The 27,897-nt window shown below is 48.5% G+C and overlaps 8 protein-coding genes across 8 annotated transcripts; 1 reads left to right on the top strand and 7 right to left on the bottom strand.

The window, feature by feature from the left end:
• Nucleotides 1-671: 671 nt before the first annotated feature.
• On the bottom strand, nucleotides 672-1,379 carry PtrM4_143140 (HTH-Tnp-Tc5 domain containing protein; the record flags this gene model as incomplete). The annotated part of the gene is made up of 1 exon (XM_066109631.1): nucleotides 672-1,379. The coding sequence occupies one exon, from the start codon at nucleotides 1,377-1,379 to the stop codon at nucleotides 672-674; it is 708 nt and encodes a 235-aa protein (XP_065960553.1).
• Nucleotides 1,380-1,937: 558 nt separating this feature from the next.
• PtrM4_143150 (uncharacterized protein) lies at nucleotides 1,938-5,699 on the bottom strand (the record flags this gene model as incomplete). The annotated part of the gene is made up of 6 exons (XM_066109632.1): nucleotides 1,938-1,942; nucleotides 1,997-2,771; nucleotides 3,567-4,552; nucleotides 4,595-5,070; nucleotides 5,129-5,190; nucleotides 5,241-5,699. 6 exons carry the CDS (start codon nucleotides 5,697-5,699, stop codon nucleotides 1,938-1,940), a joined length of 2,763 nt encoding a protein of 920 aa, XP_065960554.1.
• A 2,456-nt stretch (nucleotides 5,700-8,155) lies between these two features.
• Nucleotides 8,156-10,210, bottom strand: PtrM4_143160 (Polyketide synthase module protein; the record flags this gene model as incomplete). The annotated part of the gene is made up of 4 exons (XM_066109633.1): nucleotides 8,156-8,649; nucleotides 8,703-9,429; nucleotides 9,479-9,747; nucleotides 9,829-10,210. The coding sequence occupies 4 exons, from the start codon at nucleotides 10,208-10,210 to the stop codon at nucleotides 8,156-8,158; spliced, it is 1,872 nt and encodes a 623-aa protein (XP_065960555.1).
• A 1,365-nt stretch (nucleotides 10,211-11,575) lies between these two features.
• Nucleotides 11,576-13,422, bottom strand: PtrM4_143170 (Trichoplein multi-domain protein; the record flags this gene model as incomplete). The annotated part of the gene is made up of 2 exons (XM_066109634.1): nucleotides 11,576-12,509; nucleotides 12,566-13,422. The coding sequence occupies 2 exons, from the start codon at nucleotides 13,420-13,422 to the stop codon at nucleotides 11,576-11,578; spliced, it is 1,791 nt and encodes a 596-aa protein (XP_065960556.1).
• A 735-nt stretch (nucleotides 13,423-14,157) lies between these two features.
• PtrM4_143180 (uncharacterized protein) lies at nucleotides 14,158-14,924 on the bottom strand (the record flags this gene model as incomplete). The annotated part of the gene is made up of 2 exons (XM_066109635.1): nucleotides 14,158-14,846; nucleotides 14,891-14,924. 2 exons carry the CDS (start codon nucleotides 14,922-14,924, stop codon nucleotides 14,158-14,160), a joined length of 723 nt encoding a protein of 240 aa, XP_065960557.1.
• A 92-nt stretch (nucleotides 14,925-15,016) lies between these two features.
• Nucleotides 15,017-16,447, top strand: PtrM4_143190 (DDE-1 domain containing protein; the record flags this gene model as incomplete). The annotated part of the gene is made up of 1 exon (XM_066109636.1): nucleotides 15,017-16,447. One exon carries the CDS (start codon nucleotides 15,017-15,019, stop codon nucleotides 16,445-16,447), a length of 1,431 nt encoding a protein of 476 aa, XP_065960558.1.
• A 3,298-nt stretch (nucleotides 16,448-19,745) lies between these two features.
• Nucleotides 19,746-20,383, bottom strand: PtrM4_143200 (HTH-Tnp-Tc5 domain containing protein; the record flags this gene model as incomplete). Its single annotated transcript, XM_066109637.1, has 2 exons — nucleotides 19,746-19,753; nucleotides 19,789-20,383. The coding sequence occupies 2 exons, from the start codon at nucleotides 20,381-20,383 to the stop codon at nucleotides 19,746-19,748; spliced, it is 603 nt and encodes a 200-aa protein (XP_065960559.1).
• A 648-nt stretch (nucleotides 20,384-21,031) lies between these two features.
• On the bottom strand, nucleotides 21,032-26,113 carry PtrM4_143210 (uncharacterized protein; the record flags this gene model as incomplete). Its single annotated transcript, XM_066109638.1, has 1 exon — nucleotides 21,032-26,113. The coding sequence occupies one exon, from the start codon at nucleotides 26,111-26,113 to the stop codon at nucleotides 21,032-21,034; it is 5,082 nt and encodes a 1,693-aa protein (XP_065960560.1).
• Between the last annotated feature and the right edge of the window lie 1,784 nt (nucleotides 26,114-27,897).

A 27,897-nucleotide genomic window follows, 5' to 3' on the forward strand; every position in this document is an offset into this window, starting at 1 on the left:
AGGGGTCTCATAGTCCCTCTGCTTCCGTCCTAACGCGTACCTAAGGCTATTGTTCTCATGTTCTAGTATAGCCTGATAGGCTTGTAGTGAAAGGAGCGTCTCCTTTACTACGGCCGCCTCATAACTATTAGGGGTAACAGTATCTGCTATGAGCGCGCCTACTGTACGTCGGTTAACAATATCAATTGCAGTAGGGTACTCAGGAGGCTCTGGTGTTGTTGTACGGAACTTTTTGAGCACCTCCTCTGGCTCCCATGGGACGATCCCAGTGGTTGCAAATGAGGACTGGACGTTGGTGGCGGTGAAGGAGGTGTCCTAGGCTTGCTTGAATAGGTGATAGAAGTCTCCCTTCTTGAGTGAAAGGAGCCCTTAGGTCTTGGCAAGGTACTCCTCGAGCTGGTGGCTGTACGCAGAACTCAGGGGTGAGAAGAGCCCTACATCTAGCGGCTGCAACGTGTGGGTACTATGAGGAGGTAGTAACAAGGGTAGGATCCTCCGGGGTCTGCAATACTCCATAAACTCTGGGGTTTGATGGGATGAGTGGCCGTCTAGGAGGAGTAGTCGGTGACGTAGGGGGCCTTGTCCTTTGTATACCTATCAAACACGTCCTCCAGCTAAGCCACGCCTACCTTATTATTGCTCCATCCCGTCTCGGTACTGCCTACCATTACCTAATCGTCCTTGTACTCAATATCCTTTACCCAGCGCTCTTGAATGTTGCCTAAAGGCGAGGCGTATAGTATAGTGGGTGGGACTACGCTCCTATTAGCACATACAGCCGCTATCACTGTCAACCACTCTCTGGATCCGTCCTGTATAGGTTGACGACGACCCCCTCGCTCCCATGAGTCCCTACTAAAGACTCTGTAGGTACCTTCACCTCTACCAAGGTGGAAGCCCTTCTCATCCATATTGTATATATCACCCGGCCTGACGTGATATTTAAGAAGGATCCTAGCTAAATCTTGAAACCAGTGCTCGTACTTGTATAGGGAATCTGCCTTGTGGCGGAGTCGGTCCTTCCCCTTGCCGTGATGTGATTTCAGCTCATCTTTGTGACGCTGAAGGAAGCGCGACACCCAACGTAGGGAGGCAGGCTTCTTAGCAATAGATGTGCAGAAATTTTGTAGCATACGCCTAGAAGGTGGCAAGCCCTCCTCTGTTAATTGTCTGATGTGGTTTACAAGATCTAACTCTTGTTGTTGACTAAGTAATTGCTGGTTGAGTGATTTGGTGGCATGTGAGAAACATTTGCCTTGGTGTTGGCGAGCGAGCGTGTGTCGTGATACACCAAACTGCGCAGCGACTTTTGTATACGAGGATCGTGCATTCGATGGCTGCGATTCTAAAAATTCAATCGCTGCATTAATTGGATCCATATTGGGCGAGGTGTCGCGTGTTCAAGATACAGGAAAAATGTTGTTGTTGTGGTGGGGTGAGCATCACGCGTCCCGAGCATCACGCGTCCCACCTCGGTACAGCAGGCGCGGGCGCAACAGCCGGTTACCAGCCAAATATAAATAGTGCAATCAATGCGCAAGGCTTTATATAGCAATACGTTAGAAAATCTCGTGACAGCAGCTTTTGTGTGGGCGTCTACAGCTTCATTTTTCTATCGTCAACTTATCGTTGGGGTGGCTCGTTGGCCGGAATGGCTCGTTGGGCGTGCCGAGACAGTAATTCGTGTCACATGCATTGGATCCCCTGACTTCTGAGCTTTCGGCTAACAACTGCTATCATCTAACAGGTGGAACTCGTTACACTCAATCATATTTCCCCGTCATTCCTATCAGTCAACAACATTCAACCTTATTTTATTCAAGTACTGTTCAAGAAATCTCTGGGCAAAATCTGCATAGCCAGCCCTGAAGCGTAGGATCTACCGTGAGGCTCTACGAGCTATTCGCCGAGAGCACTGCAATAATTTCTCTGCCACTTCACTCTTTGGGAACCAAGCTGCTCAATTTGGCAATTTCAGTCCCTAGTTGCAACATACTCTTCTCGCTCAATATGTCTGATGCCTGCACAATGGCAGCCATATCCTTCATGATCCAGGTTCTGAAATCCACGGTCACAAGAGAGTCCACTCCATAAGAGGTCAGTGAGCGGTCTAGGTCAATGTCTTCCGTTGGGATAGACATCACCCGTGATAGTTTCCACCCAATTGCTTTAGAAACTGCGTCTCCTGCAGTTTGTAAAGAGTCTGCAGTTTTCAGCAAATCATTAATCGGAAAATCTATCTCTTTCTCTCCATCAGTGTTATGGACGCCTGCTGATGGAAGTAAATGGGAAAAGAATGGAAATTGCATGAACGCCGGTGGTGGCAGGCCACGCTGAACGAAGTATGCAGATGAGCGGAGCCCAGCAACTGTGTGGCACGTATCGACGGAGGCTGCTGCTTTCATACGGGGATCAATGTGATACTCTATGACTGAAAGCAGTTCTTCTTCACTGAGGGTGCCAAAAGCCGCACTGATCGGTAAATTCTGCTGGTTCTCAGCCACCCATCCGACGGTAAGGACGCTACCCAGGTTGATAGATAGTCCGGGAAGGCCAGTCAGGACCAGATGTTCAGCAAGCGCGTCCTGGAATGTATTCGCGGCTACGTAGTTTGCTTGTCCTCGGTTGCCAACAACGGCAGCAGCTGATGAGAGACAAATGAAGAAGTCGATGGATCGTGGAAGCGCTTCAATGAGATTCAAAGATCCTTGAACTTTGGGTTTGATGGCTGCATTAAACTGCGCGTAAGTCATGTTGGCAAACAAAGAGTCCTACAAAATATTAGAGGGTGAGTCTTAGTTGAGACATGGGCGGACTAGTTTACCTGGAGAACCATAGAGCACTGAAAGCACCCCTTAACGGGGGCATTGATAATGTGCAGGGTTTAAGAGCTTTCATAAGTTGCTGGTGGTCGCTTACATCACTTACGACCACTTTGACTTGGCAACTCTGGTTGTGAAGTTCCTGGATCAATGCACTAGCGGCGTCGCTTCGGCCTCCAGACCTTGATATGAAAATGAAGTGTTTTGCCCCGCGTGAGGCCATCCATCTAGCTATACTTCTTCCTAGCCCTCCCAGGCCACCGGCAAGGATGTAGGAGGCATCAGAAGGAAAATTATAATGAGACATCTCCGTGATTTTTTGCTGCATACTACGTTAGGTACAAGTAAAGGCTGCATACGGTATTCGAAGTTACTTACTGGTACCAAATCTCCCTCCGTCGGTACCACAACCAGACTTCCCTCCAGGTTACCAGCTTGAAGCTGAGACAGTGCTTTATCAATTTCAGCATACCTGAACCTAGCCAAAGGCCTTGGGCAACGTATTTTTTGGCTCCGATAAAGGTGGGCCACTTCCTCGAATATTTGGTAAACGGCTGATGGTTTTGTGTATCCCATTGATGAAATATCCATTCCGGTATACGTCGCGTTCCGAGAGAATGGACCCATTTCTAGCTTTCCAAGAGAAAGGATATCCTTGCTCCTAAAGTCGATAAATCTACCAAAAGGAGCAATGCACCTCCAGGTTGCTTGTAAGGCATCGCCATGTAAGAGGTTCAAAACTACATCGATACCACGACCTTTTGTAATCTCCATAATCCCTTTTTCGAAAAGAACATCTCGACTGAAGAAGATATGATCTTCTTTAACGCCATATTCGTTGATTAACAGCTCTCTCATCTGGGTCGTGGATACGGTAGCAAATATATCAGCTCCAATAAGACTTGCCAATTGAATTGCGGCTTGGCCAACGCTACTCGCAGCGGAATGAATGAGTAATTTCTCTTTAGGCGCAAGTTTCGCGATATTGTGCAATGCATGAAATGCAGCGCAAAATGCAATCGGGACTGCTGCAGCTTCGACGTGGTCCACATCATCTGGTATCTTCTGAACAAAACCCGCCGGTGTTCGAAAGGTACTCTGCAAGGTCCCATTTTGGCTGCTGGGATTGATAAACATGACACGCTCGCCTACTTTCAAACTTGTGACCGCCACTCCCACTTCAGTGATTATACCAGATGCTTGACCACCTAAACTGTCTCCTGGAGCGTCTCCGTTGACAGTCATTATGTCACGAGAGCTCAGCCCACATGCTTGTACAAGTATCTTGACTTCTGTAGGCTTTACTGGCAAGAGCTGTGATTCATCTTCGATGAATTCCAACGAGGCACTCTGCCGAGGCCGTCTGATCATGGATTTTAATGGACGCTCGAGGCCATGACCTAGTGGTTGAAGATGAGTTTCTTGAGTAAATCTAGTGCTCAGAAAATCGTTAACCCGCTTAGAATGGAGTAGTCGATTTGTCCAAAAGGAATCATTTTGGAACATGAACTCCCCATTCCTCTCGAGGCCAAGTCGAGGGTCAAAGTTGTGACAGTAGAACTCCACAATTTTGTCCGACAAAAGATGAATATCTGGAAGAGGATTTCTAAATCTTAAAATCGAGAAATTGATGTTTTCTAGGTCCCGTTCCCATCGGATTGTTCTAATAACTCCAGTTGGCATGGAGAGTTTGGGGTTGTACTGCTCATCTCCAGAAACCCATATGAGAGCTGGACAGGTTAGAAGCAAGTGCTTTATATTCTCATACTCACCCTCTGTGAGATTGGAGATATCGAATGAATTCAAATCTAGTAGGACAAGAGCAAGGGTGTTCCGAAGATCCATGTTCCGAAGATTATGGTAGTTGCATGTTTGCAGTTCTACAGAGTGTTGATGAAACCTCTGTACCAGTGACACAACCAGTTCACTGTTAAGTTGGGTATCCGAACCGCAAACGGCGAGGATGGACTCAAAACCGCAAGTTTTTGCGTCAAACTCAGATTTCATCGCCGTGGAGACCACTACACTAATCTCGTGTGCGCTGTTGTCCTCAGTGTCTCTTAGAATAAGATTAGTGCTTGTAAAACCTGATTTTCCAAGTATTTCATTCCATCGATCTTCTCGAATCAGGGGATTCAACGCCCGGTCAGGTTCGATACTCGTCCACCAGCCAGGCAATACACCAAATGCGAATGGAGTACACCGGAGGTCAGGCTGCATGTTTTCAATCAATAGCAGTTTGCCGCCCCTGGAAAGATCAATCAGTCCTATAGTCAAGACATACGAGGGTTTTCAGGTTAACTTACGGCTTCAAAAGAGATCTGACGTTGGCCAGTGTTCTCTGCAGGTCTGCAGTCGCATGAAGTACCTATTGATCTTATAAGCAAACAGAGTCTTGAACTGAAGTTTAGAACTCACATGGGTTGCTACTACAACGTCGTACGACTCCGCCTGAAACCCTTGAGCCGCAGGGTCACGCTCAATATCCAAGATGTCGTACTCCATAAGGCTGGACCATTTACTAAACCGTTTCCTTGCGCGTTCAAGAAATCCACCTGATAAATCCGTGAAATGGTACCGACCTATGCTCGCAAGGTCTGCAGTTGTTCTGGATCCAAGGACCTCTAGGATCACTTCGGTTGCACTGCCTGTTCCTGCTCCTACTTCCATTATACGTAAATTCGGACGGTTGAAACTAAGAGCTTCAAGATATTTTGCGAGTAGCGGCTTGATACTACCAGGAAACCCCTGGTCGTAAGTTCGAGGCATCAAATTGGTTTCACCGAACATGAGCTCCAAAGGGTTGACTTCCTTCTTGAAAATCGGAATGATGTTTTCGCCAATACGGACGAGAAGCTCGCCACGCGGACTAGCCATGCTGACCTCGTCATAGAGTGCTTCTCTGGATTTTCGGTCGGTTTTCAAACTTTCTAATATTTTCATTTCACAAAGCGGGTCTATGTCTCTTGCAATCCTTGCGGACTCAGATTGCATCCATGTGTGCATTTTGCGATGGTGAGGATGCAGTTCTTGAAGATCAAGGGACTTCGATTCATCCAAAGCCTTTGATATCATAAGGGCTGTTATGAGTTGATACTTTTCATGAACTTTCCGGAGTTCTTCCCCAGCAAGCTTTCTTTGCGTCGTATCCTGGAGTGCTGTGGCCGTTGTAAGCAGATCAGTGCTCAGGTGCCAACAGGCGCTGTAACATTGGACTTGTTCTAGCCCATCGTTCAATTTGTTCGATAAGAGTTGGAGGTGTATTCCTTTGAAGAAAATCTGCTCTTCTCTCATCTCATCATCCCATACCCTGACATTCGACTTCCATTTAATCCGTGAAACCCGTTCAGTCGATCCGAAACTCTGGAATGAACGCCCGGGCAAATTACAAATATCTGCAGAGAGCCAGACCTCTTCCATATATGTCGCTAACATTTCCGATCCGACAGAGTCAGTATCAGGCGTGCAGATCAATAATAGAATATGAGTCATGCTCTCCATGGTAACTGGTGAACAGTATGAGGCTGGAGGTATCCCATCGGCATATAGTCGGCAACACCGGGAACTGTCACTAACCCTTCACATTCTTCTGAGTTCTTTGATACTCGGATGTTCCTGAGGTTCCGCAGCAGTGGACCGAATTCAACTCCCATAGAATCCAACTTCCGGTAAAACTGGTCCAGGTCGACTTCTTGAGAGCATCGTTCTCTTAAATCAAAAAGCTGCTCTGCGCCGGACGTGCCAGTGCCAACAGCTCCGCTTGCGCTAACGATTGAATTTTGCACAAACATATACTCTACTATCACATAGCCAGAGCAATGCTCTATCCACCTATTTGTGTCCTTGTCGTATGATTTCATCGAAAACCTCCAAGGTTGAGAGTCAGAGCTATTGACATCCTCTTTCTGAAAGCTAAGCATTGTTTCAATTCCTTCGCTTGTGTCTGGGACGACCAATGCGGCGGTCATCGAAACGTCACGCAACCGAAATCCCGAAGCGCGACGAGCTGGATCCGCAACTTGCTTTGCTGCTTCTATAGCAGCGAGCAAGTAGCCCACGCCTGGGAAGATTATCTTTTTGTTCATCTAGGAGAAGATTAGTAAGTTAGAAAGCACTCGTGTAAATAAAGTCGCACTAGCCTTATTTTCCCTGAGCCACGGCAACTCGGATGTCCGGAGGAAATTCCGCCATCTTGGATTAGATTCATCCCAATCAATCACTCGGGATCCAAATAATTCATTTCTTGGATGAAGACGGTTTCGGACGTTGCTGATAATTCTACTTCTTTGCTGGTAGACCTTCTCGTGGTTGAAACAATATGGCGGTAGATCATTCAACATGGTTGAAGGCATGAAGCCTGAAGCAGACAACGGGAAATTGACTGCAGACAGAATTACGGGGTAGCCACGGCAATATAAAGCGCCCATTGCATCTAGGGTTGTCGTAGTGCTCTTTTGATTTCTGGTAATCAAGTGTGAATACCGAATGTCCTTGTGGTGTGAAGTAGACGACAAAGTCTCCCGGATCGCGCTACGAAGTGCAGAATGTGGACCCAGTTCGATGATATCATGTATACCACTAACAGTACCCTCTTGGCCACTGTCTGAACATGCCTCTATGATGGCATCCGTAAATCTTACTGGTTGTAGAAGATGTCGAACCCAATAGTCCCCACGTGCTGTTTCGTTGGGGTTGATGGTCGAACCGGTAAGCGATGAGACGAGCTTTATGTCTTGAGAACTTTCAAGTTTTCCTCCATATGAAAGGTCGTCTAACAATGATGCATACTCATTGGCAACTTCTTCCATGTGCACTGAGTGATACGCAACTCGGCCAGGCAACAGACGTGAAAAGACATTGTCTCTCTCTAACATGGCTTGGAGGTCCTGAATATTGCTCCGGATTCCGGTCACTGTGATGTTTTTGGGGCTATTGAAACAACCGACTTGAAGTCCTTTTCTTGTTTCAGGTTCCAATTTCCTTAAATAATTACCAACAACTTCCATCGACGCGCCAACAGCCATCATTGCGCATTTGTCCTCTTTGTCTAGTTTAGAGCACACATAACCCCGATAATATCCAATTTTCCATGCGGCTTCGCGAGAAATACCTCTTGCACAATATGCTGCAGCAACCTCACCAGCGGAGTGACCCACTGCAACAGACGGAAGGACATTCCAAGTAGTTAGCAGGTCAACAAAGGCAACTTGTAAAGCTGTACCTGCGGACTGTGACAGCAATGGATGATTGATGTCAAGATCTTCATTGCGTCCTTCAAATACATCTAGATAGGTTTGCAGTTAGAATTGGTTCTATTAAACTTAGTAATGGAGTTAAAGGTAGAGCTTGCCTTTGAGAACCCAGGGACTACCGAGTCTTTTCATATAAGAGGACGCATCTTCGATGCTCTTTCTAAAGCCGGGATAGATCATCAAACTTGAACCCATGCCTAACCACTGTGCTCCCTGGCCAGTAAAGACGAATGCGATCCGTTCCTCTTTCAGGGCAGAACGGAAGGCAGAGTGACTCTTAGCGGTAAGTCGAGAACTCAACTCTGTTAAGGAGCTGGCGACAAAGGAAGATCTCCATCTGAGCGCCGAACGTTTCTCCGAAAGAGTGAAAGCAAGATCTTTGAGGTATTGGGTCTCTGAGCGTATGTTTTCGGACCCTATAACAGACCTAATATGGGTCGCAAGCTTTTCGGAGGCTTTTCGAAGATCCTGTTCGTCAGAGGCAGAAAGGACAAATACAAGTGGTTTTCCTCCATCCTCTGTTTCTTTTGATTCAATGATACTCGGAATGGTATCTTCACTTTCGAGAATATCATCTATGCCTACTTAGTTGTGGGTTGCCCTATATTGGAGGATTAATGCTGCTTACCGTTCCTCGTTCGGGTTGATGAGTTCCTGTAATTGTCGGCGTCGTCGAGCACCACATGTGCATTAGTACCCCCAAACCCAAACGAGTTAATCGATACTCGACGGACTCCTGTGCAAGGCCAGGGAATTTGGTGCTTTGCAAATTGAATGTTTGCATCTGTCGGTATATTAGGATTAACTTTCTCCAAGTTTACAGCTGGTGGAATCGCCTGCTGTTCCAGCATGAGAACAGCTTTGACCAACCCAGCTAGCCCAGCGCCCCCCTCTAGGTGGCCTAGACCTGCCTTGATTGATCCGATATAAAGTGGTCGTTGCCTTGCTCTGGTTTCAAAGGCAGATACAATGCCCTCGATCTCCAAGGGATCCCCGACCTGAGTTCCGGTACCGTGTGCTTCAACATACGCTGTCTGATCCATGTCTAGATGTGCACTAGCATAGACACTTCGAATCAGAGCAGCCTGCGCTGTCTGACTTGGTAGTGTAATTCCTGGAGTCTTGCCATCGTGACTCGTTCCCGTTGCACGAACGATTGCGCGAATAACGTTTCCATCCTGAATTGCGGAGCTGAGTGGTTTTACAATGAGGGTGCTAACGCCTTCACCACGACCATAACCATTTGCACGATGATCAAAACTAAAGCATTGACCGTCAGGCGAGAGTACGCCAAGGTTCGTTAACTGAAGAAAAGCTGCTGGGTGTTCAATAACATTGACTCCGCTTATAATTGACTAACCATAATATCAGCATATTACCATGTGAATTGTGGTGTTACCATACCATGTCAGAATCTTTTGATCTGACACTCAGGCAGCCTTGGTGGAAAGCTACGAGACTGCTCGAGCATGCTGTATCAATCGTCTGACTTGTCCCTCGCAAGTCATAGAACCAGCTAATTCTATTGGCCAGGATTGATGGGCTCGTTCCTGTAGCTTTGTTCTTATAGCACATCTCAAGGTCTTCGTTAGCAAAGGCCAGGTGATCGTTATTTGAGCTTCCGACAAATACAGATGTTCGAGAAGTAGCCACGTCTTTGGCAGATAGGCCAGCTGTGAACCTCATTGGGCATGGTTAGCAGATATACGAATATCTCATCGCAATGAGTGGAGAGAGGATGGACGGTCCTGTACCATTTTCAAGAGCATGATAGACGTTTTCCAAGAGAAGCTTTTGCTGGGGGTCCATTGCTGTGATATCGTTCTCTGGCAACTTGAAAAAAGATGTATCGAACGAGTATATGTTGTCTTTCAAAAAATAGCCACGAGTTGTGCAAGTAGTTCCACCATGTTCTGGATCTGGATGGTAGTAACTTGCAACCTTGAATCGATTCTCAGGTACAGTGCCCACAGCAGATCTTCCTTCTGACAAGAATTTCCACAAATTTCCACAATCTGTTGCATCTCCAGCAAATCGACAAGCGACACCGATAATTGCTAGTGGTTCTGTCGAAAGAGATGGTGCCTCGTGTGGTACGGGATCATCCTTGGGAAAGCAAGTCGTGATATCTGTCATACTGGATGCAGTGGAATTTTCTTAGGCTGATCTTCTTGATTCGAAAGAATTGATGTATTGTATGGATGATTCTAAAGTACTTTCGTTTGCTATGTAGCGCTTTCATCGGAGCTGGACTTAATAGCAAAGCTGAAGAGAAGATTCCAGAACCAATGCATGTGGTTATTTGATCCAAACCTTCACCGATTAGATGAGCTAGTACCGTATAGAATGTAAGATTTGTTGACTTTACACGTCATTGTGGTAATAATATGCATTGCGGGGCATCGGTAGGTTGAACGCTGGATTGGTTGGGACTACAGTCATTAGCGATTGCGGCTTCACCCCTACACTCTCATGCACTTGCAGCTTCCGCTTTGCACACGCGGCTCAATTGTCATCTTGCATGGGCCATCAATTCTCCCAGTACACGCTTGCTCAGAAGAGGCTTAGACTCCATAGGTATCTCCGTTTGATTGGCCGGAGTATTGAGGAGAAGATTGACCCGTGGCATTGCTGACAAGAGCTAGCACTATTTGGGTAAGGTCACTATTGGATGAGAGAGGCTTAGCATGGGATCAAAAGCCGCCTGCTTACAGAAACCGGAAGCTGCAAGTGCATGAGAGTGTACACGCAGCTGCGCAACGGTTTTTGATAGCCCCACGTTCTGTATATGGCTTAGCGCTAGATGTCTGCCGCAAGATAGCTGGTTTGATTGGCCAGTTGTCGATCTAACGGTGACTGATTTTGTGGCATGTTACACGAAGAGGTGAAGCCACAATCCCTAATGACTGTACATAACTATGTACTACGAAACAGTAAAAATCATTTTATTGACTGATTTTTCTCGGTCTAACCTAATTTAAATGAGTTATTGACGTGTTATCATTGCATTAATCATTACACGTCATTGATTGCGATCCCACGTCAAAATAACTAATGTGTACAGAGATGCCTTTCAAAAGTTCTCACTGACAAGGGTGTCTATCGGGCCGACTGTCTTGGCTCCCACCATGATTTTCTTTTAAAGCTGGACTAGCAGCTATACTGTATTTGGTCAGTGTGTGCAACAGTTCAGCCAATGCAACACCCCACTAAGATGCGTGCGTGCTAAAAAGAAGAATCTTCTAACCACCTCCAAAACATTAATAATTATAATCGATAAGCTCAGCTTTATGTTGTGGGTGGACTGCCTGCTGATTCGGTGCAGCTGCTTGTCTAGAGCTAGAAATAACGTGTCTGTGCGCGTGATGCCCATAATCGCGTGCCGCACACCCCACCAATATCGCGACGACGGCAAAGTTGAGGCTGTGCAGCCACGTACAATAACTATTATCGCGAGATTTTCCGGTGTATTGATCTATAGACGTAGCTCTACAACTTTGTCTATCTATATTTTGCCGGAGTATTGACGGCCCGGCCGCGTCGGGTGGTTGTTGGTGGGGGAGCCGGTGCAGCCACCTCAGCCAGAGTGCCACCGCCAGCACCACCCACGCGTCGTTTTTTTGGCTGTTGCTTTGCAGCGGGCTTTGAAGCCTTACGCTTGCCCGATTGGGGTTGTTGTATAGCCTTTGCAGCGTCGCGATCGCGTCGTTTGGCGTCAAGTTCGGCAGCCTTTACAGCCTTGGCTTCATCCCGCACCTTCTTTGCCTCCTCACGCGCCGCCCGCGCTGCCTCTTTGATCTTAAGTTGATAGATCCTGTTGTTCTCCTTTGCCTCTTTCAACTCTATCTTATCAAGTAGCTCTTTCTCCTTCTCCTTCTCCTTCACTAGCTGCCTGAAGCGGGCCTCTCGAAGCTTGCACGGCGACCACCAAACTGCCCCTGAATGGAACGCTTTTCGCTGCTGTAGATCTAGGGGAGGTTCGTGCCGATTGCGGGGCTTCTGGTGAACGTGTAGCGCCGCGCGCAGTGCGTCCTTCTCGTACTCGGCGATCTCTTTGGCAGCCTGGAGGCGGAGGAGTATTTCTGAGAGGTTGTTGGCCGCAATAGAGCTCGGATCGTAGGCCTGATTAATGAGGTTCGTGATAGTAGCTCTACTCACGTTCACTAGTGGCGGCGGTGCTGTTAGTGTTGACTTTCGGAACTTTTTAAGTACTACTTCGGGATCTATAGGAGCTATCCCAGTGGCTTTAAATGCCTTCAACGCGTGCTTCTTAATGAAAGAGGAGTCCCAGGCAGGCTTGAAAAGACGGTAGAAGTCATCCTTCCTCACAGCTAAGAGACCGTGGCTCGCCTGGAGGTAGTGCTGCAAGCTGAGTGAGTACGCGGCTGCCAGAGGTTTGAACATTACCACATCGAGTGGCTGCAGCGTATGGGTACTATGGGGGGTAGTATGAGTAACATAATATTGTGGGCGATCGCATAGTCAATAAACTCCATAGTAACGTGACTCCCATGGCCGTCAAGGATGAGTAAGCGTGTGTGATTGCCGGCCTTCTCCTTCGTATGGCGATCAAACACCTGTTCGAGCCATGCCAGGCCTACCTGATCATTGGTCCACCCTGAGGGACTTGAGGTAACGTAGACTGGATCGTCAATTGCGATATCATCAACCCATCTGGCGTACATGTTGCCCGAAGTAGCTTCGTATATAATCGCGGGCGGTAACGTACTCCCATCAGCACATATAGCAGCGATAACAGTGATCCAATCTCTGTTGCCGTCCTGTATCACTTTCTTAAAGCCCCCAGTCTCATATTTCTGCTTACTAAACACTCTCTTACTCCTCCCCGTCACTCCAATAAGGAATCCCTTCTCATCCATATTATATACATCCTGCGCCCGAATATGGTGCTGAGCCATTTTAGTAGATAGTAGATCAAAGTACGACTCGTACTTGTATACAGAATCAGCCCGGTGGCGATTGCGGTCCAAACCAGTTGACCAACGTGATATAATCGCGTCGGGATGACGGTGAAAGAAGCGCGTCACCCAGCTTTGGGAGGTAGCCCTTCCGGCTATAGCACTAGCAAAGTTCTGGATCATAGTCCTCGTCGGTGGTAAGCCAGCATCAGTAAGCTCGTCAATGTGCTCTAGAAGCTGTAGCTCCTGGTGTGGGTGAAGGAGTTGCTGATTACGTGATTTGGCTTCATTTGAGCCCCGGATCTGTTGATGGCGTCGCGACAACGTAGAGCGATCAACACCAAAGCGGCGCGCAACCTCAGAGTATGTAAATTTATCTCCGGGATCACGCGATTCAATAGCTTCAATCGCAGCGTTGATACAACTCATGGTTGTGGAGTTATGGGTGGTTGAAGTGGTAAGGGTGGATTGGTGTTGATGTTGCGGGGTGTGCGGCACGCGATTATGGGCATCACGCGCACAGACACGTTATGGGCATCACGCGCACAGACACGTTACCTCGGTGGCGGCGGCTCAGCGTTCCTGGATCAACACCATATTTTTTTTCGCGATTTGAGAGTATACAAGCTTTTCATTAGGTTTTAGCGCGTTAATAGCAGCAAGCGCAGCGTCAATTGATTGCATTGTGGTCACGTTATGGGTGGTTGAAGTGGATAGAATAATTGGTGTTGGAGGACGTAATCCGGCGTTGGCCCGTCCGCGGCGTTGGCCCGTCCGGCACCTCTATACGCGCAGTAGCAGACTATAATCATGTGCCCTATTATTATTATTATTATTATTATTCCATTAGAGTCCTTTATCAGTCAGTGACTATGTAGGACTTTGGCCGAAGGCCGTTCTATCTTCGTGTTCTATTGTGCAAGGTAGGAGTGAATGGTACGCTGTGGGGTTGTGGTTTTCTGCTGTAGAGACAGGTGTCTCTAGTGGCTACCAGTCGCTAAAGAGCATCTTGGTGTAGTAGAAAGAGATGTAGTACAGCTAGCTGTCTTCCAGCGGGCTCTTATGGCAAAGGAGATGGTGTGTAGGGTAGTGGACATAGGAGAAGTTTCGATACTTAGTTTTATACAGTTTCTCTCTGTCGTGTCGCTGTTTTTCTTCTTCTTTTCAGGTTGCTGCTTCTTGCCCTAGGTGCCACTGTCTTGTTCCGATTCTAGTGCTTTCAATGAAGGCTATTGTAGCCTCTATTCCAGCTCTAGTGTGTAGAAGGAGAGGTAGGGTAATTCTGTGTTGTAGACATTCTTGTAGTGTTTTTCGTTCTTCCTTGTATAGTCGGCAGGCCAGTAGAAGGTGTTTTGGCGTTTGTGGGCTCCCGCAACTACAGAGGCTGGAATCTCTCTTCTTGAATCGCTTGAGGTAGGAGTTGAAGTATCCGTGGCCCAGCTTAAGAGAGTAGAAGGCGCTCGTGATCTCTCTTTTCGATCCTCTTGGCGTCTGTATTGTTTTCGACAGCTTAAGCTGGAATGTAGCAGCGTAGGTTTGCTTGTTTGCTAGCGTAGCTTTCTTCTTGTACGTCTGGTACTCTTGGTGTTGTTCCTTCTGCTGTATTGCTCTGATTTGGGTGCCTATAAAGGCAAGGCTGATTGTTGTTGTGCTGGGCTCCTCTTTCGCGGCTTCCTTAGCTAGGTAGTCGGCTCTTTCGTTTCCTTCGACGTCGGTGTGACCTGGTGCCCATCGTAGGTGGATAGTTGCTCCTTTGTGTTGGATTCTCTTCGCTGCTTTGATGCATCGCAGTAGCCATTGTTGTCCTGGATTATCTGATAGGCTTTGGAGCCTATATATGGCCGCTTGGTTGTCTGCGTAGATGTGTATCTCTTGGTCCTTTCATCATGTGCCCTACAGCAGGCTCCAAAAGCGCGTCTCAGGCCGCGCATCAAAAATAGAGCGCGCTGCACCAAATCGAACGCTCAATTAACAACAGGAGGATGCCCTAAAGGCCTATATTACTCGCTGCGACGCGTTATACATGCCTCCTCTCATTCCGCAGCTGATTTCTGCCGCGCAGCGGATCCTTGATCTCGAGCACCCAGATGGCAAGGCACCACCCATAGGCAAAAACTGGATCTCACGATGGCTGGCGCGCAACCCAGACTGCCGCCGCAAGAAGCAGAAAAAGCAGGAAATAAAACGCCTAGCAGCTAATACAGTAGAGGTCTACGAGAGGCACTTTGCCGCTCTAAAGCGCGCAATTGATGAGTACGCTATACAACCTGGAGATCTATATATTATGGACGAGACAGATATCCGTATGGGCGCTGGAGGCCAGCAGTACGTTATAACAATGGCTGGCGACGATGATGCTGTACAGTCACCGTCTGATACAAATCGCGAGTCTGTTACAGTCGTCGAGACTGTCGCTGCTGACGGCTCAGTTCTGGCACCATTCATCATTCTCAAGGGCAAAGCGCACCTCTCAAAATGGCACACCAACACAAAGTTGCCTGACGACTACATAGTGGCTGTCTCAGAGACAGCTTACAACAACGACGAGCTCTCTCTTGAGTGGATTCGACACTTTGACGCCTATAGTCGTCGCCGTCAAACAGGCACCTGGAGGCTGTTAATTTTTGACGGATTTGGATCCCATGGCACAAAGGAGCTGATCGATTTTTGTGACGACAACAATATAGTACTTTTCTCGCTCCCCTCCCATACCTCTCACAACCTACAGTCTCTTGACGTTGGTGTTTTTCAAGCATACAAGAAGCACTACAGAGGCGTCGTTGAGGATGCTGCTCGCGAGGGCTGCACTGATTTCAACAAGCTCGAGTTTCTACACGCAATTGATGGCGTTAGAAGACATACATTCAAATCTAGTACTGTTCAAAACGTTTTTGAATTAGCAGGCGTCTGGCCATGGGATCCTGAGAGAGTATTATATAAGCTCACGCGCCCACGGAGGGTGTCAACACCCGAGGAAATGAGCTATCTCTTTCAAGCCTCCGAGACGCCTACGCCTACAACTCCTCGCTCCTTTGTTGCGTACGCTGGTAAAACGCAAGAGCTCTGTAATTATACTGAGCATATACTAAGTAATCGGGCTGCGCGACTTGCTAGGGCGTCAGTTGTACTAGGTTTGAACTACGATCTCGCGACTCGTGAGCTTGCCAAGACTAAAATTGCTGCCCGCGAGAGGGCTCAGCGCCAGGACAACTCGCGATTAACGATTCAGAAAGGAGGTGTAGTTACAGCTAGAGGTTCGCGAGAGGCCGTATTTCAAAAAGCTAAAATCGCTGAGCAAAAGGCTGTACGTGAGGCTGTGAGGGAGACGAGACGGCGCCTCCGAGATGCCACCCAGCAGCCAACACCTGCCTCTGCAGAGGCCTCAACACCAAGTCAACAGGCACCAGTAATGCATCTTATACACTGGAAGATACCTCTTAATCAGTGGCTTTAACGAATATATAATATTCTACGTGTTTGCGTGGTCAATTTACGATACAAATCGTGTGGGTAGATGGAATTGACGTTGAGCTGGGTAGGGCCTAGTTCGGCAGAACTGGGCTCCGTGGGGCGAGTACGCTTTAAACGCACATATGGCGAGCCGTACGCATAAGAAGCCTCTACAGCAAAAGCCCTATGATAATGTAACAAAGGCGGAAAAGGCCACTGCGGTGAGTGTGGGTGATTAGATATGCAAGAGATGCCGGCGAAACTTTCTATCTACCTAGACTTTTTAGTAACATTGTAAGTTGATAAATTATAAGCTACTTAGCGCTTTAAGTCTCCCTATAGGAGAGGGATGCTGAGGAAAGTTTAGTGCGCCTTAAGCTCTGCTGAACTATCTGGAAAGTGGAAGGTGCTGTCTAGGCATGAACCGCGATGATATCTACATATTGTTTAACTGTATGATAAAGATCATGCGATCTATACCATCCTAGCACTTATACCTTCGAGCTCTACTTACTTGTTGGTATATGGTTAGTCTCCTTATTCCGGAACGCCGACCACGTCTCTCGATAATTTAGATAGCTGGCTACTAGTCACTGCTACGCACTCTTAGGGTAACGTGGAGCATAGCCTAGTAGATTGGTCGCCGCTTGAGGATAGCCTTCTCTCGCTTGGAGGGAGCCACGTGATTGACGGAATTAAGCCTGGACTCGGTTGTCCGCTTTGTCTGAGAAAACCTAAAGCCTTTCGTACAGTACAGGCTTTTCAGAAGTATACAGTCTCTCCAGCACACTATAATAAGATCTACCGCTGCCCACGTGACCTCCTTCCAATCGACTCCACCAGGGTTGAAACAAAGCACGGGAAAGGAAAGCAATTTACAACCCTCAGTGGATTAGCTTAGCATCTAGAGAGTGAAGCATGTTATCGTCGCAAACAATCGTTCTTACGTTGTATTGAGTTCATCCAACAGCATTTGGGGCAATGGGGACTTAGAGAGATGCGCCTTCTGTTGCAGGGCTCCCAAGATTGAAAGATATAGGGGTTTTCATCACAGATTTATAGCGGTAGCGAGCTAGTACATACATATGTAATGTGTCCTTTGTTCTATAAACCCAAAAGTTCTTCACTTCTGCTAAGCAGACGGTCTGTGTCTAATGTGTTCTATTGGCAAGCGGATTATCCTACTAAACTCAACTAATGATGCATGGCATATAAAAGGCGCAGCGCAATTGCGCAGAGCGTCGGGTCAGATTTGGAAAGGTGGTCTGATAACTGGTGTGGCCGGATGACTGGTGGAACACGTTAGTGCTGACCAGTGCTAATAACAAGTCTCAACGTGGGACAAGTCTCGCCAGCCGGAGGCATTTGACGCACCAAACGGAATTACGTTTTGTTGGCGTAGTACCAGCAAGGTATGTAACAGTACAAGCAGTGAGAGAAAGTTGCTATGCATTTCCTGATGTCTTGTTCTGTTCTGCTGTGGTGATGGCCTTTTATGGGGCCATCATACTAGTCTGTTTACATGACGTATCTGTGACATGGATAGGTGTAGAAGGTGCTTATCAGTAAGAGGAAGAACCATCTCGCCAACACGTGGCACCTAGGATGTCCTTACCCCATGAACCGTCACAACAATCCAATGCTCCATCACAGTAGCAGCTTTGACGATAATAAGAGGTGGAATAACCTCGCCTGTAGCCCGGATACACTCAACAAGCGTAATAAGCTCGCGATTGTTGGCGTTGTGGATAAAGACCGTACGTGTTGAGAAAGAATGACTCTCTCAGTCATGGCATGTAAGTGTGTCAATTGCTAACTATACAAAGCTCGGCTAATATAGAGCGGTGTGGGTCACGTGACTTAGCGTCCTCGTGACAGGTGACCGGAATATTCTCAACACTCCCCCATAAGCCGATCAGCTGTACCCACTACTTTGTATAGGTCTTGCAGTCAAAGCTTCTTCTCCCTTTATATGCTTCCACTGAACGCCTTGCATGCACTTTCCAACACTCCCCCAGAAGTGCCTTGTCAACAAGAATGAAACCTCCCTGTCACCCTATAGTGGCCGTTACGTTGCGAGTCCCTCAAGTAAAGTGAGGTATCGGCCGAGTGAAGAGTTGAGGAAAGAAGGTCGAGAAAGAAGGTCGAGAGAGAAGGTCGAGAAAGAAGGTCGAGAAAGAAGGTCGAGAAAGAAGGTCGAGAAAGAAGGTCGAGAGAATTTTCGCGTTTGAAAATCAAGGTAGAATCGATATCACCAACATACCGACTCTCCCTCGACTCCTACGTGAGAGTCAGCGCTCCCTCAGCTTGGTACTCCCAGTACTCTAGCTGTGTACGCTCTCCTCTGTCCCAGCGCTCCCCCAGCTTGGTACTCCCAGTACTCTAGCTGTGTACGCTCTCCTCTATCCTAGCGCTCCCCTAGCTTAGTACTCCCAGTACTCTAGCTATGTACGCTCTCCTCTCTTGTTGTCCCCGCTCCGTTCCTCCGCTCCTGCCTCCTTGTCTGTGTCCTATTCAGGGCTCCAGACCCTAACACCCTTATTCTCCCCCATCGTTATATAAGCCTTTGCTTCTTTGCGTTTATTTAACGAAATCCTTTGGAAAGAAGATAAAAATCGATCGAGAAATCGGGTGGGGGTAGGTGGGTAGCGTTCGAGAGAGTAAAAAAACTTCGAGCACCGTCAAACGGTAGGTTTTCGAGTTTAAGGAATTGAAAGTAGCTGTCGAACTGTAGCTACTAGTTTAAAAAGAAGGTCTCGAAAGGTTACTATCGATAGGCAGGCAATTCGAGTTGTTTTCGGAAGAATCGATGGTTACCGTCGGTAGGTAGGTATTCGAATCGTTGTCAAAAGGTTGGTTGAAAAGGGATAGAGCAACCATTGCTCTCTTCGACTCGCGCGTCGGAATTGGGTATAACTCGCCCAAGGTATCTTCGAGACGCTCCCAGCTTCTCCGGACGATAGTCCATTTTTCTTCGGACTTAATACCCTTCGCGGTAGCCAGGGCGACGGCCCAGTGTCTTCAGGACTTAATACCCTTCGCGGCAGCCAGGGCGACGACCCAGTGTCTTAGAATATAGAAGGCGACGACCTCCTGGGTTGTTCTGGCGTAGACACGCATATACCAGCTTGCTGCCCATATCGAAGAAACGACACTCCGGACACTCACAATGCACACGCAAGCGCGTAAGCCGGGCTCATAACCTGTTGAGAAAGAATGACTCTCTCAGTCATGGCATGTAAGTGTGTCAATTGCTAACTATACAAAGCTCGGCTAATATAGAGCGGTGTGGGTCATGTGACTTAGCGTCCTCGTGACAGGTGACCGGAATATTCTCAACAGTACGTCCATTTTTGGTGTATAAGTACTGCTCTTTTGCAACACCAATGCGGCAGCCTGTCTCATCCATATTATATATATCTTCAGGCAAGATACCGCGCTCTTCGATAAGGTCTTTAAGCCTGGTATACCAGTCAAGGAGCGTTGCTGGCTCCTGGGCAAGCTTACGCTGTACCTCAATTGACTTTGCCTTTACACGTCTATATTTTGGGTGCCTTGCGAGCCATCGTCGTGCCCAAAGCTTGCCAAACTTAGGAGCAACTTCATCTAGTCCTGTGTACGCATCCTCAAGGAGTGAGTTTGCTTGCTGCTCAACTAGTCCACGATGAATACCAAAGCCAATATTATCGATAGCATTAAGGTACCGCTCAAGAGCGAAATCTTGAGACTCATTAAGCCGGTATAAAGCAGGTGGCTTAGCGCGATTGCAGCGATTCGAAAGTCCAAGATAGGCGCGTCGCAGGCGCTGATATGGCAAGTTATGGGTAGTTGCATAGCTTTTAATGTTAGGTTGATAGAGTAGGCGTAACGCTTCAGCGTGCTTTTGCAACGCCACCACCTCTTCTTTATATACAGACTTTCCCTTATTGACCTTAGGCATGGTAGAAACGATATGCGTAGTTAAGTTTATTTAATTATGCGTTGTTGTGGTGCATGTATGTATTAAAAGCTACGTGTTATCATTGAGGTGATAGGCCCGTGCGGAGCACGGGCAATTTCATTGAAATTCTGCTACAGCAGCCGTTGGGCCCGAGTAGTTGGGCAGAACTGGGCTCCATGGGGCGAGTAGCTATCTAAGAATTCCGTGTTTCCAGTGCTTTGAGTCATACAAGAGAAAATGAGGTGGCCAGATCCTAGGAGCTAGCACAGGAACTAAATAGTAAGAAAGTTGTTGGAAGGCCTTGTACGATCGTACGGTGAATAACAGTAGCTAAGGTAATCTTGTGTATTGGTATTCTGGTGTATGATGATTCTACGAATGTGGGGGCTACGAAGGTATACATAGCGTTGGGTCCGAGTTGGGCCGAAGTAGGATCGAGGCGGTACATTGGGCCTTATTAGGCGACACACCGTGTGTATGCCGACACTGGCAATCTTTTCTTATTGTAACGACTGATGTAAGGAAAAACGGGTCTTCTAAAAAGGGCACAATGAGAGGGATTCCAAATAGGCATATGTGCCTACTCCGTAGGTCGCTGCACAGATCCCTCTACTCGGATTGACAGCTTGTTGCTTTCGATGAAACGTTCTAACGCGCGATTTGGTGTTGCTTTCGTGAATGCGTCCGCGGGTTGTCCTCTCCGTTGATCCAGCGGATCTCAGTGATCTCGCGACGCTCGTATGACTGCCGAAGCGCCATGATGTCGATCATCAGTCGCTTCTCAGCAGTTGTTCCGAGTTTGACGAGGCATTCATACAAGGAGTATGAATCCGTACACACAATAAGTGGGATCGGTGGTAGACCTAGGCGTCCTGTAATTATCTTGAGGGTTGTTAGGATAGCGATAGCGATGTCGACACCGCTAACCATGCCGTACGTTTCTGAGGCAAGAACGCTCCGGGTAACGCGTTTGCATTTGGTCGAACTCCAATGGATTACGTTACCACGAATATCAAACGTGCTGTCTTGTCGACTCGACTCATTCGCAAGGATAAGTAGGTACCCTAGCTGTGAGCTAAGGTCTTGGTTGTTCGCGAAGGATCCGTCTGTGAACACTACCAGCTTTGCTGTAGCGAGGTCGAGAGGGACGTATCGCAGGCCTCGTTGTATGCTCTCAGATTGCCACTGCAGCCGGCGGTTAAGCTTCACGTATTCTGTGTCCTTAGGTTGTTGTATTTGCGCAGCCGCGGAAAGATCGAACGATGCTTCAGGTTGGCATATCGACGCAATGTACGCGCCACGCGCGCGCTGCTCCATGTACTTCTGTGCTCGGTTTGCTGCCTTCGGATCAATGATTTCGATCTTGGCACCTTGTCCCTTCTGCGTAAGTAGAATCGTGTCTCCGCGCAACGTTAGAGTACATCCGTTGAACTCGAGTGATACTTCTTTGGACAGTCTCTCCTTGGGCTTAGCTCGAAAATTGGCTTTCTGGAGCGCAGCGTCTTCTGCACCAGAGAATGCAGGCGTCCCAATCGCGAGAGTATCGTCTGTCTGCAGGCCCACTATTCCAAACGCTTCCCGTCTCCCGTTCGTGATCAGGAGGCACGGGTCATACGTTGATGTAGCCATGTCGAGCTCCTTGCAGTGGTGTCCTTGGTACGTAGCAAACCAGTGGACTCCTGCTTCCGCGATTCCATAGAGTGGCTTGATTACGCGAATAATTGTTCCCTTGGGATACTTTGTTATAAGCTCCTTTGGGAGGTGCGCTAAAACCGTGCGGAATAGCTCTGTTTGTGCCTGTGGGTACGCTTGCGTGATATCTCGTAGTTCCACAACCATGCCCTCATCGAGTAATGCAGGCGCTAGGGCTAGAATCAGGCGCTGGCTGGCTCGTTGGATGGTTGGCGACTGCGTCAGGATCTCGTGTTTGCCCTCGTCATTGTAACCTTGAACAACGAGGCGTGATTTCTCGTACGGGACCATGGTCTTGCCTTTGACTTCGCGGACCATGCGCGATTTGAAGATACGATACCCGCCGTGTAGAGTTGGATCAAACAGCTCAAAACTGAATACTCCACGGCCGACGAGGTCGTCGATCTCCTTCTGATCGGATGCTTCGAATGGAGCGCCCGGGACGTTAATCACGCCGTCATTGCGTAGCTTGACGGCCAGGGCGTAATCGTCCTCCTCCTTCTTCGACAGGTACTGCACCTTGGGCTTGTTCTTTGATCCAGGTGGGCGGCCCCGCTTGCGCGGCTGAGCCGCTTGGTTGGCTTCCGCCGGTGGTACCGGTAGTGGCGGTTCATCAGCAATCGCTTCGTCTGTGGTCGGAGATCCACCTGTGCCTTGATCTGCGCCGTCTATCGCTGTAGTCAGATCGCGATAGTACGGTTTTACGACAGTGGATCGGAACGTCGTTGGGCCGTTGATCATGTCTACAGTAACATCGTGGTCCTTCATATCGATGACTCTATACGGCCCTTGCCATCCATTCTTCTCGCGCCATACCATCACCTCACTCTGAAGAGGCAGTGACAGTACCCCGTCTGTAGTAGGCCCATTCCTGGTACCAAGTGCGTTGCTCACCGCATGTTCCGCTGAGGCCTTCCGCAGCGCCCTCATCGCTTTCTGGATTGCCTCCGCGCGATGGGTTATCGAGGGAGATGGTGGTGAATCCATGGATATCCGGGGGTATGCACCGAAGACGAGCAGCGTGGGTACGAGCCCGTCTGGGCCTGCGGTGTCGTTGACGGCCTTGACTGCCATCTGCAACACTGCGGCGTCGCTGGTGCCAGTGTCAAGCTCTGTCCTCAGGATCTCGTACGCGCGTCTGAGCGGTGCGTGGTATCTTTCTACCTTGCCGATAGACCAATGGGCCTCGGTTGGCACTTGTTTACATGTGATTCCCATGATCTTCGCCTCTGATCTGAATTCGACTGACGCGAAGTTGGTGCCGGCGTCGTGGGTGACGATATCTGGCGGCCCTTGGTATGTATCAATCCAGAGCAGGCGGAGTGCTTCCCAGGTGTCTTTCGCGCTCATAGACGGTAGAAATCGCGCGCCGTTGAATGTTGTAGCCGAATCGATCACGTGAAGCACTGGTTTCCCACTCAGATACATCACATCTACGAGGATCTCGAAGTTGAATTCCCGATCATCTTTCAGCCTAAACTTGAATCGGCGCGGCGCTGGATCATGCGCTTGGCAGTGATGGCAGAACGTTTGGATCTCTCGGAGCAGCCGTTCATCCACGTCCTCGTGTCCTGCGCGTTTGAGCAATCGTATCAGCCGTTCGACGGCTGGATGCCCGAACCTCCGGTGTAAGCGTCGGAGCTCAGTCTCCGTAAGGAATACGCGCGCGCGCTCTGCCTTGCTTAGGTGGAACCACGGGTGTCCCCATTTGCGAATCACTGGAAAGGTAGCTTTTCCTTGTACCAGCTGGTCCGTAGTATTGTTGAAGTACACGTGGAGCCGGTCCATGTCTTTCAGACAGAGGAGAAACGGGGTGGGTGCGTTCAAGACCTCAAATTTGATCTTTCCAATCTGTGTCGATACATGTGCGGTTCCAATCGAAGTAGTGACGCTTCCTTTGCCAAATTGCACAGATGCGTTTCCAGCAGTAGACGTATCTAGAGTTACGGTGGGGTCCTCAGTTTGGAGCGCCCAGAACTGCTCCTTTCCGGCTGTCGATACATTTGAGGCACCAGTGTCAGGAAGAATGCCTTGGTACGTGATTCGCGAGTATCGATCCTCGATAAGGAACTGCGTTGCGGGCGTAATAGGCTCCTTGCACCTGTAGACGTCTTCTCCAGTCACGTGGTGCAAAAAGGCCTGATCTGTGAGGTACTTAACTGCCAATCTTTGGTCCTCATCATCTTCGTCTTGCTCCTCTAGGAAGAACTGGTCGACTTCTTCCCCCTCGTACGCGACGAGAAATGTGCTAAACTCCATTTGCTCTCCCGTAATCGCGCAGTGTGTGATGTACTGCGCTTTTGAGCGTTTTCTTTCTTCAAGCGTGTGGTTTGTGGACCAACAGCCTGTCTTGCCGCAGACGTAACATTTCTTGTCGATTTGTGTGTTGACTCCAGAGCGGTGCTGAAGCCCACCGCGTCCGCGGGTGAATCCGCTGCGTCCACCGCGAGGGTTGTAATTCCCTCGCAATCTTCCAGAGCTGTTGTTGTTGTACCGACGATCCAAGTAGTACTGGCTATCCGTATCCGCCTCAGTGAAGTTGACGGAGACGGTCATGGCGAGTGAGTTTTCGATTGACGATCGCAGATCTCCAAACAGAACCTCGCATTCTAGAGACGGCTTGTAGAGTGCCATCTCGAGCTCCTTCACGCCTCGGCATGCTGTGATTACAGTCGTTCGGAGCGCGTATTCTCCCATGTACTGCTGTCCAAGTGCTCTTTGACACAATTGGAGCTTGTCCAGCATGATGTCAAGGACCTCGTGGAGGTTCTTTTCGGGGTTCTCCCTGCGGACTTTGACAAACGATGTCGTCGTCCAGTCCGCGTAGTAATGGCCGTGGTTGACGTCTGTGTCGAAGTGGTTCTTGAGCTTTGTGTAGGCAGTCAAGAACGTATCCATCCGCTGATCGACGAAGTGGAGGTAATACTCCTCTGCGCGGTCGTCGAGAATCCGTGGAAAGACTGCATGGAACTGCCCTGGCTCGATGTCTGCGTGATAACAGATGCTGTAGAAGATCTTCAATTTATCGTCTAGGAGGTCGTACGGCTTTCCCGTATACTTTTTGTCTCGGTCCCACATTTTCACGAAGACATTGATCGTCTTAGGATCCAGTTTCTCATTGCCAAACTCGATTGGTGGAACTGCCTTGTACGGGTCTGTTTCACCAGAGGGCACAATTGGGGGAACGCTCAGTCCCTTCGGACGTTGCGGGTATGCTGGTGTATACTCGCGGAATCGGTCGAAGTTGTTGTAGGTGAGGGGAGGTTGCTGACTTTGGACGCGCTGATAGGCTGGCTGCGGTGCGGATTCAGTTGTCTCTACAGGCTGGCTTCGGATTGGTTGGTTTTGGGCTTTCTCAATCGTTTTTGCTAGCTGGTCCTGAATCTGTTGTTCTTCCTCAACGGTCTCCTGTCGTCCTTGCACACGGGCGTGGGTCTGGTCTTGATCGCGGGTTTGCCGACTGTCTACGTCTCGGCCTCTTGTCCTTACAGGCGTTTGGGTTCGGCTCTGGGCCTGGCTTGATAATCTCCTGTCTGTGGACTGTACTGATCCTTCACTGCGTTGTTGCCGTAGTGCCCGCTCTTGCAACATGTGCGCAGCTGATCGTGTGTCAAACACAGCCGACTGGAATACGTCCTGAGGCCATTCTAGGTACTCCTCCATGCGTAATAACCTAGCTAGAGACTCACTAGGTGCCATATTAATACGGCCAGTATACACTCCCTTAAAGCGGAGGATCCGCTTTAGTTCCTTTGTGTATATTGGCTGGGCACGTAGGAACATTGCCTCTGTCCATCCTTCAAAGTCCTGACGGAACTCCCAAAAGAGTTCTTCATCTGCTGTTGGTCGATCTGTATAGTCCGCAATCGCACGCGCAATGTACGTTGTTGCTGTAGTAATCCCTACCTCATCGTCTGGAGCTTCAACGTTGTCCTCCCAAATCTCTGGATCGATGTGATGCCATTCTCTTGGTTTTATGTTTGTGGTCCCTAGTAGCGCCTCTAGTGTGGGTACCACTCTTCTACTACTGCTCGCCATTCCTACTGCCGGTGTCCTGGCTACCGGTGCTCTTTCCGATGATGTTCTCTCTCCTGCTATTGTGTTCTTGTTGACGCTTGTTGCGCTAGCTGCGTTCGCTAGAGATGCGTCGGTGGTCGTGGGTTGTACACGGGTCAAATCTCAACCGGTCGGTTGGCGCGTGTATAGACGGCGTCTTGGAACGCTTCTGATACGGCTGTAACGGTCGGTCGCTAGCCACGAACGACGCCTGATATAGCTAACAGTGAGCTTAGCATAGATAACTCCGCCTTGCTGATATAGGCAATCTAGGGAACGCGCGGGGTAAAGAATCTATCTCTTCTTAACCTAACTGTCTGTGACTGCCGTGCAATCACTGATCAGTGTTGGAAGGCCTTGTACGATCGTACGGTGAATAACAGTAGCTAAGGTAATCTTGTGTATTGGTATTCTGGTGTATGATGATTCTACGAATGTGGGGGCTACGAAGGTATACATAGCGTTGGGTCCGAGTTGGGCCGAAGTAGGATCGAGGCGGTACATTGGGCCTTATTAGGCGACACACCGTGTGTATGCCGACAAAAGTACAATTTAATAATGAAATCCATCCATCCTCATATCTTCATTGCTTCCCAGTCCTGTCATCCCATATCCTCATGGCATCCCCATCCTTGGCAGGATGCCAAGTCATGTGATCATCGCCCAGCGACGATCTCGTTGATGTGATGGCCCGTGCGGAGCACGGGCAATTTCATTGTAATTCTGTTACAGCAGCCATTGGGCCCAAGAATCTACCTCTTTAAATTGCATTCCCTTACAAAAAAGGCGCTAAAGAATGCAAAGGACGCCATCCCGATGATGAACGTAAAACCTAGATTAATAGACCATCCGTAGCAATCTCGTACAGCTTTTTGTATATCTGGTTCAAGAGTCTGGATAAATTCCAGACTATGCTGAACTCCCTTGATAATTTGCTCAATATCTGTGCTTGTCTTCACGGTGTCTCTTAGACGATTGCGCAGTGATTGCTGAATAACCGCAGAGGACAAACACAAGCTGATCACACATCCTAGAGAACGAAAAAGATACGAATAGGCTGTAACCATTGTTCGATCTTTTAGATCTGCATTTGAGACTAGGTAGAAGTCAGCTAAGGTCCCTTCTTTAAAACCGTGCAATATAGCATACTGATACCAATCAAGGTTCCTGTCGTTCCCATGCCGTTGCTAAAGGCACACATAGAAATACCAACAATCATCAATCCAGTGTTGGTCGCTATATTTCGAGAGAACACAAAGACTACTGCCAAAGCTGTTGTCATCAAACTATACGCAAAAACGATGGTCCAGTAAAATTTTCCAGTCCGCCGTATGAACCAACCCCCAATAAACGAGCCGGAAACTCCACATATACAAGGTGGAATCAGTCGAATGGAAGCCGCAGTCGCCGAAACGCCCTGGTCAGCCTGGAAGAAAAGAACCGAATTGTAGATCAAGGCTATCCATGACCCAAAGCCGAAGAAGAGGCATGCATAACATGCGACCATCTTGCTGTCAAAAATAACGTGTAACGGAACAAGTGGTTCAGCTGCGACGTAGGCTTCGAAAATGCCAAATATAAGGAAGGAAGCCAACGATGCGGTCAGTGAAACAATGGTAATGGGTGAAGTCCACGAGACATTGCTCCCTCGATTCATGCCGATGAGGAGGCCAATGTTTGCAGCAACTAGAATGATTGCACCAAGGAAATCGATGCGTTGCAAGTTCATCCAGCAGTTGCTCCTATCTTGTTGAGGGAGCTTTAGG

Source organism: Pyrenophora tritici-repentis, chromosome 8 (assembly GCF_003171515.1).
Source record: "Pyrenophora tritici-repentis strain M4 chromosome 8, whole genome shotgun sequence".
Lineage (NCBI taxonomy): Eukaryota > Fungi > Ascomycota > Dothideomycetes > Pleosporales > Pleosporaceae > Pyrenophora > Pyrenophora tritici-repentis.